Source organism: Saccostrea echinata, unplaced genomic scaffold (genome assembly GCF_033153115.1).
Source record: "Saccostrea echinata isolate AGI-Se365-2 ecotype Australia unplaced genomic scaffold, CSIRO_AGI_Sech_v1 ptg000027l, whole genome shotgun sequence".
Lineage (NCBI taxonomy): Eukaryota > Metazoa > Mollusca > Bivalvia > Ostreida > Ostreidae > Saccostrea > Saccostrea echinata.
The window spans coordinates 10,565,362-10,579,600 of NW_026889776.1; the positions used below are offsets into that span (position 1 = coordinate 10,565,362).

The 14,239-nt window shown below is 30.9% G+C and overlaps 1 protein-coding gene across 1 annotated transcript; it reads right to left on the reverse strand.

Annotated features, from left to right (window-relative positions):
- Positions 1–1,836: 1,836 nt before the first annotated feature.
- LOC133193372 (uncharacterized) lies at positions 1,837–9,073 on the reverse strand. Its single transcript, XM_061329310.1, has 6 exons — positions 9,015–9,073; positions 8,626–8,755; positions 7,790–7,911; positions 4,556–4,641; positions 3,072–3,308; positions 1,837–2,232 (listed from the first exon to the last, which is right to left on the reverse strand). The coding sequence occupies exons 2-6, from the start codon at positions 8,686–8,688 to the stop codon at positions 2,198–2,200; spliced, it is 543 nt and encodes a 180-aa protein (XP_061185294.1). The 5' UTR covers positions 8,689–8,755; positions 9,015–9,073; the 3' UTR covers positions 1,837–2,197.
- Positions 9,074–14,239: the final 5,166 nt, after the last annotated feature.

Genomic DNA, 14,239 nt, shown 5'->3' on the forward strand with positions numbered 1-14,239 from the left:
TAATTGCATTTTAGGGGAATTTCGTTGAATTTAATTCTACAAGAAATAATTCAACTTTTACACATAGTTCCCTTTCTAAGGAGGAAATTATTCAAACTTATATGTCAGTTTCAAATATTTTTAATATTCACAACAAACAAATTGAATTTGAATTAGCATACTTATACTGGATTCCTAAACTTAAAGAAAATCCTTACATAAACAAACATTAAAATATATACTGGGTTCGTGTAAATGTTCTAGCAAGCCTCTTAATTTACTCTTAGGGACATATTAACAGCAGTGGAGGAGAAACCGAAGGAGTACTGTCCAACAACATATTCAAGAAGTGGTGTTAATCAATCAGATTTTGATACTTTAAAAACTCCGAGGAACATTTATAACTTGAAATCATAAAATTTTACCAAAATCAATAGCATAATAATGACCTCTCAACACTTTACACAACAATTCCCCACGAAAAATTAAAGATCTTCTTTTTTGACATCATAATCAACTGCCTCTTCCATACAATAGAACTCGTACATTTGCATACCTTGTCATTATTCAGCTACAAACTTTTGTTTAAAAACGATCTGATTTTCCACACAGGTTCTCTGTAGTTGATACCAGGAAGATGCTTGAGTTTCTCACTGACAAAATCCATGCGGTTTTCATTCCTTAAATAAACCATTATCAATTGCATAAGGAGTTTATTTCTATGTCTCCCAGCTGATTCGATATGCAAGACCATGTTCTACGTACGAACAGTAGGGTATTGACAAATAAGTTGCTGATATAAAAATATCAGCAATCTAGTTTACAGTCAACATTTTGCAAATTTTATGACCGATACAATGACCTTGTTTGCATTGCAAATACAATCTATCGTGAAGTCGAATGTTGACTGACGTACGCGTCTTTCATATAAATTTAGGCCATTATTTCACACTAAATTGTCTACGGATTTTTCCGTCACAAGGATCACATGGCCGGTGGACCGGTCGACTGGGGATGCGTTTTTCCTCCATGGCATCTAATCCCACACCTGTTTTCAGAGGTCCGTGTTGGCCCTTCTCATAATTTGAATTTTTTAAATGGACCTTTGAGAATGGTCAGTGATCGTTATCTTTAATAATTTATTGCATGAAATACTATAGAATTTGCTATCAACTAAACAGTTGAAATAAACATCAGAAGAACATTGGAATAAGAAGTTTTATTTTGAACAGCACAAACAACATTAATATTAAGGAAAATGTAATAAAACATGTTCTATGAGTGAATGTGGATCACTATTGTAGTCGATCCGCTGAGATATATTTAAGATCACCTCGAAGACGCATGTTTTACTACGCAATCGTGTAGACCAAATATACATATTTTATTACATTTTCAACAGTGAAATACTGTGATTTATTTATTGAATAAAAGTGATATTCTCTCACAGTGTGAAAGGATACCAAAAATGATATTCTCTCACAGTGTGAAAGGATATCAAAGTAAGTAAAAAATAATTTCTGGCCTTTCATAAGATAGAGATAGTAACTAAGCATATTGATAGAGCTAAAACTGCAAATTTCTTCCCAAATATGTTGCTAAATTCCATGCTATGTAATGTTTTCAATCTGACACACAACTTCTAAGCTATGACGTCTCAACCGCTCAACTATGACGTCAAGCCTATGACACTGTGTTAAGAAAAGACAGAGGCAAAGGGAAAATCAAAGAAAATGTAATAAACAGAAAATTCAATGTTTTGTAGATGAATATGGAATTTATTTCACTCGTGAGACAGGATTTTTTGATATTTTCACTCGTGCTTCGCACTCGTGAAAATATCAAAAAATCCTGTCCCACTCGTGAAATAAATTCCATATTCATCTACAAAACATTGAATATCCTCTATTTATTCTTGCATTTCTATCATATTTTTATCTTTGTAAACTCACTTAAGTATAAAACATGTCTAGGACTTTATTTCGACAGTTGCGTATTTTTTTTCTGAATTTAGCATGTTTAGGAAGATTCTGAGTACTGCCAGTTAATAGTTTCATTTAAAATGATGAGTATGATGTAGCACTTGACCTTAGTCGCAGGTAGCATTTAGACCCCTTTATCAGTTTATGCTAAAGAATTGTCATACTTTAAATAAGATTATATTAATATGTTATGTAGTATAATTTTTTCTGTGCGTATGTTTAATATTCTGATATGATCACATCTTATGTCCAACCTTGTTTACAGGGCAAACTGAAAAATAAAATATTTAGATCATCAATTGAATGATCATGCGGTATATATCTTGATTTGATATATGCAAAGAAGAAGGTATGGTTTTAGCTTTATTGTGCCCTAAAAATTTAATGTTTTCAAAAAGTTTTGAAACTGGCTTAAATATTAGCTGAGTATATGACTGTAATAAATCAGGAAAGAATATAGCATGATGGAGTACCATTCTGGATATATGACGTCATTAATTTAATGCATTTCTCTATTTTAAACAGAAAAAGCCTCAAAATGACCCCTTTCAAGGGTTATTTTCCTTAAGAAAATAGTGTCCACAGCCGTCGCCCACGTTAATTTTTAGATATGTTGTGTAAAATTCTTTGAAAAATCACATATCTCAAAATCTTTGTGGGCGATGCCTGTGGACAATATTATCTGAAAGAAAATTCCATTAAAAATTGATGTCTTCTGCAACTTTTTAAGAAAATACGGGAAAATGCACAAGTTTATGACGTCACAATTAGCATTTGGAAGGTCATGTGAGAAAAAAGATTCGTATGATCTTTCTGCATGGAATTACAATAATTCAAAAAGCATGAGTTTTAATATTTAACATCACTTTTATTTTTAAGAAAAAACACAGGGCAAGATTTGTATTGAAACCGTACCTTGTTCTTTGCATATCTAAATTATGTAATAAAGTTCATACATCGAATGCTCGACTCATGGTTTCTATTCATTTTACTTTCATGTTGTTGTCAAAATAACTAAAAGAAAATATTATTTCAAAAATATTTATGTCAGAAAATGTATGGAAAAAATGCTGAGCCAATTGAAATCCATAAAGTAAACTAAGAAGCTACCTGATAAATCTTGTTTCTTTAGCAAGGCGATTCCAAGTCCCAGCAAATCGTTACGTATGTCCGACAGCATGTCCGATGAGGGGTTCGTGGTTTGCGTTAGGACAACAAAGTAAGTTCCCGATCTGCTTACGCAGTTTCCGCTTTTCACGTCATAATTATTTTTAGTCTCTACCTTAACGATCTGATAGGGTTCCTTCGGATTTTGGATGTGCAGCAATGCTAAATTGCTGAGATGGCCTTTAAACAAAGAAATACATTTATGTAGAGCAATGGGCTGTCAACTTCAAAAAATTGAAAATATTCCCCTTTTGATTTTCGGGATTAAGGATGACGATTACTCAGGGTTTTAGTTGACAGAAACGGATTGCGATAAAGTACAATATTTTAAATCAAGAACTGCTATAAATGGACAGAATTACCGTCTTATAAATCAATATCAATAACACAATTTTCATTTTACTATATGAAGAAGATGTGAAATAAACAAAGGTAAATTCATTGTGATGCAGAGGAAATTGGAACTGAATTATATTTTTTTTCTTCATTTTTTTCCTTGCCAAATTATTCTAAAACTTAAGATTCTCTATTTTTAAACATCATTTTGCAAAACGTTAATATTATGTTTGTTAAAGTTCATATATTATTTCAAATAATTGAATGGTAATCTTCGCTATAGCAAAGGGTTTCTGATTCGCTACTCTCCTCACATGAGGAGCTAGCGAAGATGTTGAATGGCACACAGTAAAGAATATAAAAACAAACAAACTAAAGCCATTTCAGAATCCATACTAGTATCTCAAGAATTTTATCACTGACCTCATATAATTCTAATACCAGTAGAATAAGGGTGATAAAAGTAAACTGACTCTATAAATAGTTTCCTATCATTCAGATTTTTGTAATATTACTTTAAAAATGGGTAAAGTTTAGAAAATGAAGAGGAAATTCGGACTGGAATAATTAATTAACATGTTTATTGTTCAAACTCAAATTGTTTACTCAGTATTCATATTTATTCTCAGAAGAGTTTTGTTACTTATTGTATTTTGTTAATAAAGAAAATATTGGTCATAGCGTAAAGAATTGAGGTATATTTTCCGAGAAATTCTCAGGGGCCACTAGTGAAATGTATGTCATTGACCTAAATATTTGAAAAAAGTGAAGAACAAAAAATAATACTACAAAATAAAGTCTTCAATGTACAGTAGGAGATTTTTTTATTCCTATCAATGGAATATTTTTGCCATGTGAGTAATCTTTAAAAAAGCGAAAATTTCCTGTTTCATGTACACATATATTGTTTTGATTAACATGTTCTATAACACAAAAAGATATTATAATCTGTTGTAAGTAGTACTTGCGTTCTTGCAAACTCCTTTTTACTCTTTAAAGTGCTTTTGGTTTTTCTGAAAGCTGTAATCATTTTTTTTTTAAATAAGCAAACAAAAAAAATTAAAGAAAAAAAATGTAATTCTAGTACTTACAGGTTTTGTAAACATTGCTAAACGTCATTGGTTGAGTTTTGGTTTCCATTTTCAATTCAACTGGTCCCATTTGATAGCAATTTTGTCTGTTGGGAGAAAATAGAGGAAAAAAATTCTTATCTTCCATATTCCCTAATTTCATGAAAATCAAAAGACTTCATGGATAAAATGTGAAACCTGTTTTAAATTCTAGCTTTATTCACGAGTTTGTTTCTGTTAACAGCCTTCTGTCCGCGCATGCGCATTGTATTGGTCATTTAGATTGAACTATCGATATCGCAAAAGTGCCTTTTATTGTCCCCTGCTTTCACTGAAAATGGGGGATATTAATTTGGGTCTGTGTGTGTAACACTTTAGTTTTCAGTCGATATCTCAAAAACCGTTTGAGCCTTTTCAGTGAAATGTTATATCACAACTCTCTTTGGCCTACAGAAAATCTAATCCCTATTGGTTTTGAAGTCAAAAATCAAAGGTCAAGATAAAAAAAAAATCATACATTCTGTCTGTGTGTAGCACTTTTGTTTCCGGACGATATCTCAAAAAAAAAAAAAAAACTTAAATAAAATTTCATTTCAAAACGTCCTTTGGCCCAAAGAAGGTCCCTATTTATTTTGAGATCAAAAGGTCAAAGGTCAAGGTCAGGAATTCATACATTGCAAAAAAATTGTTCCAAGATGATACTTATAGTTCTCTTCAAACTTTTTCAATGAAATAATATAACTTCCCTGACTTAAAGGCGATTCCTATTGATCGTAACACAAAAGGTCAAAGGTTAAGGTCAGATATTCATCATACAGTGCAAGAAATGGCTTCCAAATAATATTTTTTATTTTTTCTTTGGAATTTTCAATGAAAATTTATAACTTTCAATGACTAAAGAAGACTCCTATTGTTTTTAGGTCAAAGTATATATATATATATATATATATATATATATATATATATATATATATATATATATATATATATATATATATATATATATATATTAGGGATGTCAACGAGTACCCGGTTAACCGGGTACTCGATCGAACGTCCGAGTATCGAATACTAAAAATGGTACTCGGTTACTCGGATGTGTATTTTTTCTTATTTCAAAGTACATATTTTTATCAAAAACTTATCCAAAAAATAACTTTAATATCCATACGGTAATTAGCGTGTCGTCATTTACACCTGTAAAACACCCGTTACCGCCTGTGGCAGTGTGTATACGGTAATTAGTGACCAATCACCTGGTACACAGCTGTTCTCACCTCTGTGGTCTTTAATTTTTGGATGGCTTCAATGATTGTTTTCAGTGAACATCGTTCGAATATGGTCTATTATCTTCAAATCATTTTAAAATTATTAAGTTAATATACGGTAGCGAAATCGGACATGCTGGTACCCACTTCAAAAGTTGAGAAATATTTAGAAATCATTAAAGATTAAAAAAAAATTGAAAGTCAGTTTAGTGTATACGGGGGAAACAATCAACATATGAAATAATATTAGACTAGCGATCCCAACAACGTCCGTTCCTTCTCTTTCGCTATCATCAAAAACCTGCGTAACAGATTGTCCTCCTTTTGCGTTGATGAAATAGATCCTAAAGAAGAACTGTAAACATTTTTTTTTTTAATTTTTGATCTATTAATTGTGTCTTTTGTGTTTATTTGATAAATAAATGTAGTACCAAAAAATCATCCCCGTTGGACTCGATGTTTATGTACATTTATAAACGTGATACATGTAAAAACAGCTTTGGAGTTTAACATAGCTTAACGTGGCTCAAGAAAATTACCACACTTGTATTTATATTTTACCGAGTACCCGGGTACTCGATCGGAAAAACGTCCGAGTAACCGATTATCAAAAATTGACCGATTTGACATCCCTAATATATATATATATATATATATATATATATATATATATATATATATATATATATATATATATATATATATATATATATATATATATATATATATATATATATATATATATATATATATCTTGCATAAGATTTCCTGTTGACAATTTTAGTTCTCTTTGAGGTTTAAGATTGAAATTCCATACCTTTAGTCAACATGACATAAAAAGACCCCTATTGATTTTGAGGTCAAAGGGCAAAGATCAAGGTCAGATATTCATATATTACATAGTGCATACAGTTTTCAGATGATAACTTTAGTTCTCTGTAAGATTTTGCTATAAAATTTGTAATTTAAAAAAAGACCCCTATTGAATTTAAGGCTAAAAACTGAAAGGTCAAGGTCGACCATTTTTTCTTTCTCCATCTTCATTTTCTTCTTCCACCCTCTACTTTTTTTCCATCGTGGGGGACAAAAATTCCTTGAATTAGCTAGTTTAAAGTCAGCGTTTCATAAATTCTATGTTCGTTATAATGACCTTGTTAGCAAATACAACCTATCACTGGGTCGTATTGTGGCTGACGTGTTCATAAAAATTGTTAGACCTTTATTTCTATACTAAATTTGAGTACGGTTTAATTCGTCTACGTGACCAATTCAATACATGTGGCTCGCAGCGGGTGTGACCGAGGATGCTTAATCCTACAAGGCACCTGATCCCACCTCTGGAATTCCCGGGGGTCCCTGCTTTTTGCCCTGCACACAGATTTGTATTGTTTGTAGATTTGTTTTTGAGATCGATTACTGTTCCTTATCTTCACTTTTTAATTTGTTCAACTTCAGTTCTCCTTTTCATGTGATTTTAGTTTTTTAAGTTTTGTTTTTACATCAGAATTTCATGCAATATGGCTTAGAAGAAATACATGTGAAGATAAAAATACATGTACTTTTCTCTTTCGAAATATACACAAAATTAAAGAGCCATATCACCAACAATTACCAGCCAAAAAACTGAGGCCTTAAATATTCAAAAAATTACTGTAAACCAACTTTTATTCGCGTGCGAGAAATATCCGCGAGTTACGCGACCTTCTTTAACTCGCGAATATTAATTGCCGCGTACCATTTATTTTGCTTTGTATTTGTAGAGAATGTTTCTTCAGTCGCGAAAACTAATTGATTTCAACTGACTAATCGCGAATAATAGATGACGTGAATAATAGTTGGTTTACAGTATTTAGTCCATTTTCTTTTACCATGACCGTCCTACATTCCTATCTACAAGATCGGAACAGTAAAGTCTACCATTACTTTCAAATATATATAATCCCAGGCCGCTAATTTTAAACTTGAGAATAATGAACAGAAAACGCACCCGTCATATTTGGTTTTATAACTATGGATGGTTCCATTAGGGAACTTAGTGAGATTCACGAACACCGTTTTATCCTCTGAATCAGGTTTTCCTGTTAGAAAATGGTACCAAACTCCCTCGCACTGAAATAAATAACAAGAAGATTGGCGGACGAAAAATGACTTAAGTTTAGACAATCAAAGTTTCTGGCGTTTGATTAATGGATAAATAATTTGCAGGGAAAAGTGCACTTTTTTTACTTTATGAAGTAATAGATAAATTGTTACAAAGGTTGAAGGCAGGTCATTATTTTTGCATAGATGGGCAGTTACTTCAATTGTAGAAACAAAAACAAAAATTTAAAAAAAAAGAATGAAAACAAATTCGGCAACTAAAATTTGAGAGAAAAAGGTAGGAAATAACACAGAAATTAATCAAATGAATAAAAAAAAATTAAGGACAGAATATATTTTTATTAAAGATGAATTACCCTGTAATTCAAGATGATTTTTGTATGACAGAGTTAAGGGACATCAAATAAAAAATATTAATACGTGCACGAGTGAGAGAAATAGACAGACATATATTCATTAAAAACGAGATTTCAAAATTGCTTCAATATAAAGTTTCTATGAAAGATTTTGCGATTTATGTAATTTAAAATCCATCGCAAAAAATTATTTTTATTCTTACGAAATGAAAATTTTTACTTCCTTGCAAATTCATGCCCGTAAAAACACCAAAATATATATTTTCAATTTCAAGTAACCAAGTCCAAAACAAAGGTTAAATGCTTAAAATCAATAAATGCTTAAAATTTAATTCAAACAATGTAAAATCAAAAGCATACTACGTACCGATTGTAATAAAAATGTGCTGAAAGCCAATTGCAATGTAAATAAAATTCTGTGGCCAGCCATTTGGTTTTGAGATTTATTACTCTCCGTCGCAGAGTGTATCTTGTGAAGTCCTCAACATACGTATATCCTGCAGTATATAAATAAATGGTGCATATTTTGCTGTATATTTAATATACGTCAAGATCTAGTTGTAAATTCATTTCGTTTTTGATGATGACACTGTAATATCGGTAATTACCTTTGGCAGATCCAGAGATTTTAATGCTGTTGATACCATTTTTGGATTAGTTTTTTTTTTTTTTAGAAAAAAGAACTTTTTCTGCGAAGCACAAATTATGTTTGACATTAGACCCCAAAGGCGATTTGCAAAGCTGCTTGAATCTAACCTTTAAAAACGTAGTCTGGTTTTAGCACTGAAATTCCTTTATTAAAAAAAGTACAGGGCCAATATGTTGAAGCTTCCTCTTCTAAATTGGGCATTTTTCAAAAACACGTGCATGTTTCACTTTTATATAAGATATTTTAGGTTATATTTTTTTATGAATAATGAGAAAAGGATCATTAGCAAAAGAAAATATGCATTAAAGTATTTATTTTTGTTGTGGGAGAGATCAGTTTTTAAGCTACGTTTGTTCTGATTTGTTATCTTTAAAATCTGGTATGCAATCTTTCTTATAATGATTTATTAACTATGATTTTTTCGTACGATGAAAAATAGCTTGTGTCATCTAATTACCCTTTTATGAACTTCATTACTTTAAACTATTTCTGTTCATTTACGTAAATGCCGCTTTTGTAGTCTAGTGACGTTGGATTTAGGTAATTCTTGACCCATGTTTTAATATCAACTAATACAATCATCAATAATTTATATGCTCAAGGACAAGAAAATATTATGAACTGAATTTGGCCTCCATTTTCATTTCCTTTCAGCTTGGCAAATTCAGAACAGTTTATCGAAAATTAAGGAAGCTCTAAACACTCTTCACTGAAGAGTTCCAATGTCATGTACTTTTGTGAAGTTATAGAGTGGTCTGGATCTGCCCTTTAATGTGCTATAGAATAAACGAAAATCTACAGTAAATGAAATGATTTGAAATAAAAATATGACAAGTATTCTTATCATATGCAATTCACATGTATTTAACCACGATAAAGTGATTTCATACATTATTTGCATGTGCTTGTACTTTCCCAACATTAAAAAAACATCGATTTCTGTTCACTAAGTACTTTATTTTCTTTGGAATTTTTTTTCCTGGAGAAATATGCCAAATACTCTATATTGAAAATAAACTTGATAAACCCATTAATTTACTCCTTTATATGCTGATTTCCTCATAGTTCTGTTCTTATATGCAACAATACATCGGCTATTTATTATAGAGTAGTTCTGAATGGAATGTTTATTTACCTTCTTAATTTACAGTGTAAGTACTGCATTTGACTAGTTTGTTTTCCTTCCTGTAATAGCCAGGTTAAAGATTCCGATGAAGGTCAATTCTACCGGAGCACAATCCCAAGTTCTTTGAGACTCTACACACCGTATAAAACCTCTTCCATGTAGGAGGAATCCAGGAATAAGTACAGGCAAACCTCGTTATCTCGGACTCTATGGGACCAAGAAAAAAAAAACGTCTAGATATCGATCCGAGGATTCGAGATATCTAGTGTAAAATACTTAAAGAATAAGGGATTGGGACTTCCAAATCACTTTGACATATCCGTGGTATTCGAGATATCAGTATTCGAGATACCGAAGTTCAACTGTGTATATATTTATGCTTCAAATGCTTCATTAAATTTTCCAGATGAGCCATGCTAAAGTTTAATAATAATTATGAAAATTTGATTTGCACGAGTTTCTCTCTAGACTTCTTATTTTTCACCTGTAAATTAATTCCTCTAACTATGAAATCGTCATTAAATTATATTAAACATCCAATTGGTATTAAAGCCTTTCTCGTCCTAGGGTAGGATTACTACCGTTAGGTATTGAGACTGGACGTTATATTAATGAAGAAGTCGGTGAAAGATTTTGTAACTTTTGTAACTCTGGCTCTATTGAAGATAAACATCATTTTCTCCTTAAATGTGCTGCATAAATAAAAAAAGATATAAAATCTCAGGCTTTTCATGACGTTGATATTATCATTACAGACACAAATGCTCTATCAAACGTATTGAAAATGTGCTAAGTTTATCTATAACTATAAGACCACAGTAAATTAATTCTTTGTTTTACGTCCCCCTGGCTAGTAGGTCTTAAGGAAAATCCAGAAAAACAAAGACAAGTTTGTCAAATTCTCAACATTTTTTTCCTTCTATTTTGGAAATATTGCAAATCCATTCAATTCTACGGCTACAGTATTCTTCATCTTTGAGACTGAAATGAAAAAAATCAAAAAAAAAAAAAAAAAAAAAAAAAAAAAAAAAAAAAAAATCCTAAGAAAGCAAAAATTTAACGAAATTCAAATACTTTGGCTTATATTAATACTATTGTGGGAAATTGACATTTTTCCACTTGAATAAAGTACTTTAAAATATAAAGAAATGTGAAAGAATGCATTCTCATTTACTAGTCAATAATTTGCTAATTATTGAATATGTTTTTTGAAATGTGCTTGGGTTTTTTGTTTGTTTGTTTGTTGTTGTTGTTTTTTTTTTTTTTTTTTTTTTTGAGTCGGGCTGGGGGTACTTTTTCAAAAATTAAGGGACGTAATACAAAGATATTATTTACCACGGCCTAAGGCATATTTAATGCGAAGAAATGTTATGTATTGATAATAGGTACTTGTGAACATATCTTATATTTCATATAATTTTATACTGATTATATACAAGCTATGAACTCTAAATTGAAAATAATCATTAATTGACATGTGCATATATGTACTACGTGTATTACCTTTTGTCAGTGAAACAGTGACATAGAGGCCCAGTGGGCCGGGTTTTTAAATTAAACTTCTATTTATTCTTGTATTTATAAATGCAACACGTGTCACTATAATAAATAAATAAATTACTTACTTACTTACTCGTATAACATAATATAACTGGTTCTTTTGGACAGGATACTCCTCCTTGACGTTTATCTGAACAGTTGGACTGGGACTGGTTCATGCATTGTTATATTTATTGTGACAGGCACGTAGTATCGTTTTTGAAAGGGTGACCCAAAAAAAATTGACAACTTACATGTACCTCAAAAAAATTTGACAGGCAAAACTCGAAAATCTTACTTCGGAGGATGGGGTGGGGGTAGGTTCCATCTTCCGTTCAGGGCCACATTAAATCATAGCCTTACCAAATTATCATAATTTACCTATGCTACAACAAAAATTGGGGAACAACCAGCTTTTCAAACATTTTCAATAGTAAAAAGCTATGTTTGGAAAAAAGGTTGGGGAACACCCCCTCCCCTTCCCGATACTACATTGTACGTGTCTGCGTGAGGATATAAATATATTCTCTATTCATAATAACCCAGTCTTTCTTGAAATTGTTTTGTATGTACAAGTGTATATTTTTTACCTTTAGTTTTTTCGAAGTGAAGTTGGAAAATAAAGAATGAGATTTAGTTCAAAATTGATAGTTAATAGAGGATTGAAAATTAATCAAAAATAATATTATTTAAGGACAGCCCGTAAAGTGAAGTACACACTGAGCAATTCTCTTAGAGTCTCTCTCTCTCTCTCTCTCTCTCTCTCTCTCTCTCTCTCTCAACCGTGAAGGGCATAATGCCACAATCACTTGCTCCAAACTTAAGACATCTACCTTCGTGGCTATCATTACAACCAATAAACGACTTGCTTCGATTACAAATTGTATGTTTGATGTGTTAAGTATGCGAAAAATGTCACTAAATGATGCATGATTTGCATTTATGATATTAAATATCTAAAAATCATGTTTTAATTTTGTTTCCAATTTCAAAAAATGCAAAAATCCGGTTATGTAACACAAAGAATAAATTAAAATCCTCGACCCAGTTTTTTGTTAAATCTGCATATTTTACTCATTTATTGTTTCACTGAAGTTTATGCAATGTGTGTTATAAAACATGAATAAATCTTTATGATAATAATTTTTCATGAACCAGAATAGAAGCTGTCATTAGTCAGTATCTTTTTAAAGACCATCTACAATGTATATACTATAATGAATTTTTTTTATCTTTTTTTTTATCTATTTATTTTTATTTTTTTTATTTATTTACTTTTTACATGAACATCTTAAGTCTACATTAATATTGAGTTCATAATCCATTTTGGTGCACGCCATTTACCCGAAAGAAAAATAATCAAAGATAATGAAGTATTGAACAGATATCACTGTTGCTTTCTTACATGAAAAAAAAAATAGTATCAGTTACATGTACATGTGAAGTGTTAAATTATTTTATCTAGGCCTAATGTATACTTTAAAATTAGGGATGTCAACGAATAATCGACTATTCGACTATCAGTCGAATGGACCGACGATCGAATAACGAAACGACATTCGAATAAATAAATTCAATAAAAGAGTGATAAAGAGATGGAATTCTCATCCTAAAATTGAGAAACTGTCTTTCCTCAGACACAGACGATAAGATAATTTTCCTCATTAAAAACTGCCTTTACATGTAGAGAGTACAGTAATTAGAAATGCTTCCCTTCCGCGAGAATTATTTGTCAATTAATATGTTGTTTTTGTAATAAAATTATCTCGCTTTACTGCGCTTTCTTTGTAAAATTATTAATTGGACTTGATCTCATACCATGTACCCATTATAGCCGTGAAATGTTTGGACACTACGGTAATTATTATAAAATTAATATTCTTTTACAGGCATTTGATAGTTGGTACAAAAAGTATATTCAAATGTTTAACATTATCACAGACACCGTGTGTTCCCCCTCGTTTTAATAAGCTTTTAAAAAAATATATCGTACTGTCAATTTTTATGCTTCCTAAAAAAAACGACTTTACAGACCGATTTGTGAACATGATTGACGGGGAAATCATACATTTTGGTGAATTAGCGGTCTATATTTAGTAAATATAAACACGCTATCCACATTTTAGGTCCATGTGAAAATCTGTGTGTAACATTTGATGTAACTTTTTAATAAATTTAAGAAAAGGGGATTCGGGGTTAAATATGTCATGTACCATTGAAGTTTGAAATAAAATTTTAGTTTCCGAAAAAGTTTCGAATATATTCGACTATCGTTCGAATAATGCAATCGAATATTCGACTAAAGAAAATAAATATTTTGACATCCCTATTTAAAATGCTTGAATTTATTCAAGGATTATTAACAAAATCTCTGCAGCATAAGGTAGTCCGATCCTTAGGCCCGAAAATCAGGAGTTGGGTAATTGAAAATGCCCACAAAAATGTCTATGAATTCCCAAAACAATGTGTATTTATCCATGGTATTTCTTCAAAGTTCATATACATTAAAGTTAATCATATTTTTATTAAAAAAAAAAAAAAAAAAAAAAAAAAAAATAGTATAATAAGTTTGTGCTAGCATTGTAAGACATCACAGATCACTTCTAATTTCATATCCTGCTATCAAACATTGGTATCTAAGGCAAGGTTGAAAGAAGTTCAATTTCT

Coding starts and splice junctions, on each gene's coding strand:
- LOC133193372 (XM_061329310.1), bottom strand. CDS start 8,688: ATGGCTGGCCACAGAATTTTATTTACATTGCAATTGGCTTTCAGCACA. Junction 7,912..8,625: donor GCACATTTTTATTACAATCG/GTACGTAGTATG, acceptor TATTTATTTCAG/TGCGAGGGAGTTTGGTACCA. Junction 3,309..4,555: donor TAGCAATGTTTACAAAACCT/GTAAGTACTAGA, acceptor CTTTGTTTAAAG/GCCATCTCAGCAATTTAGCA.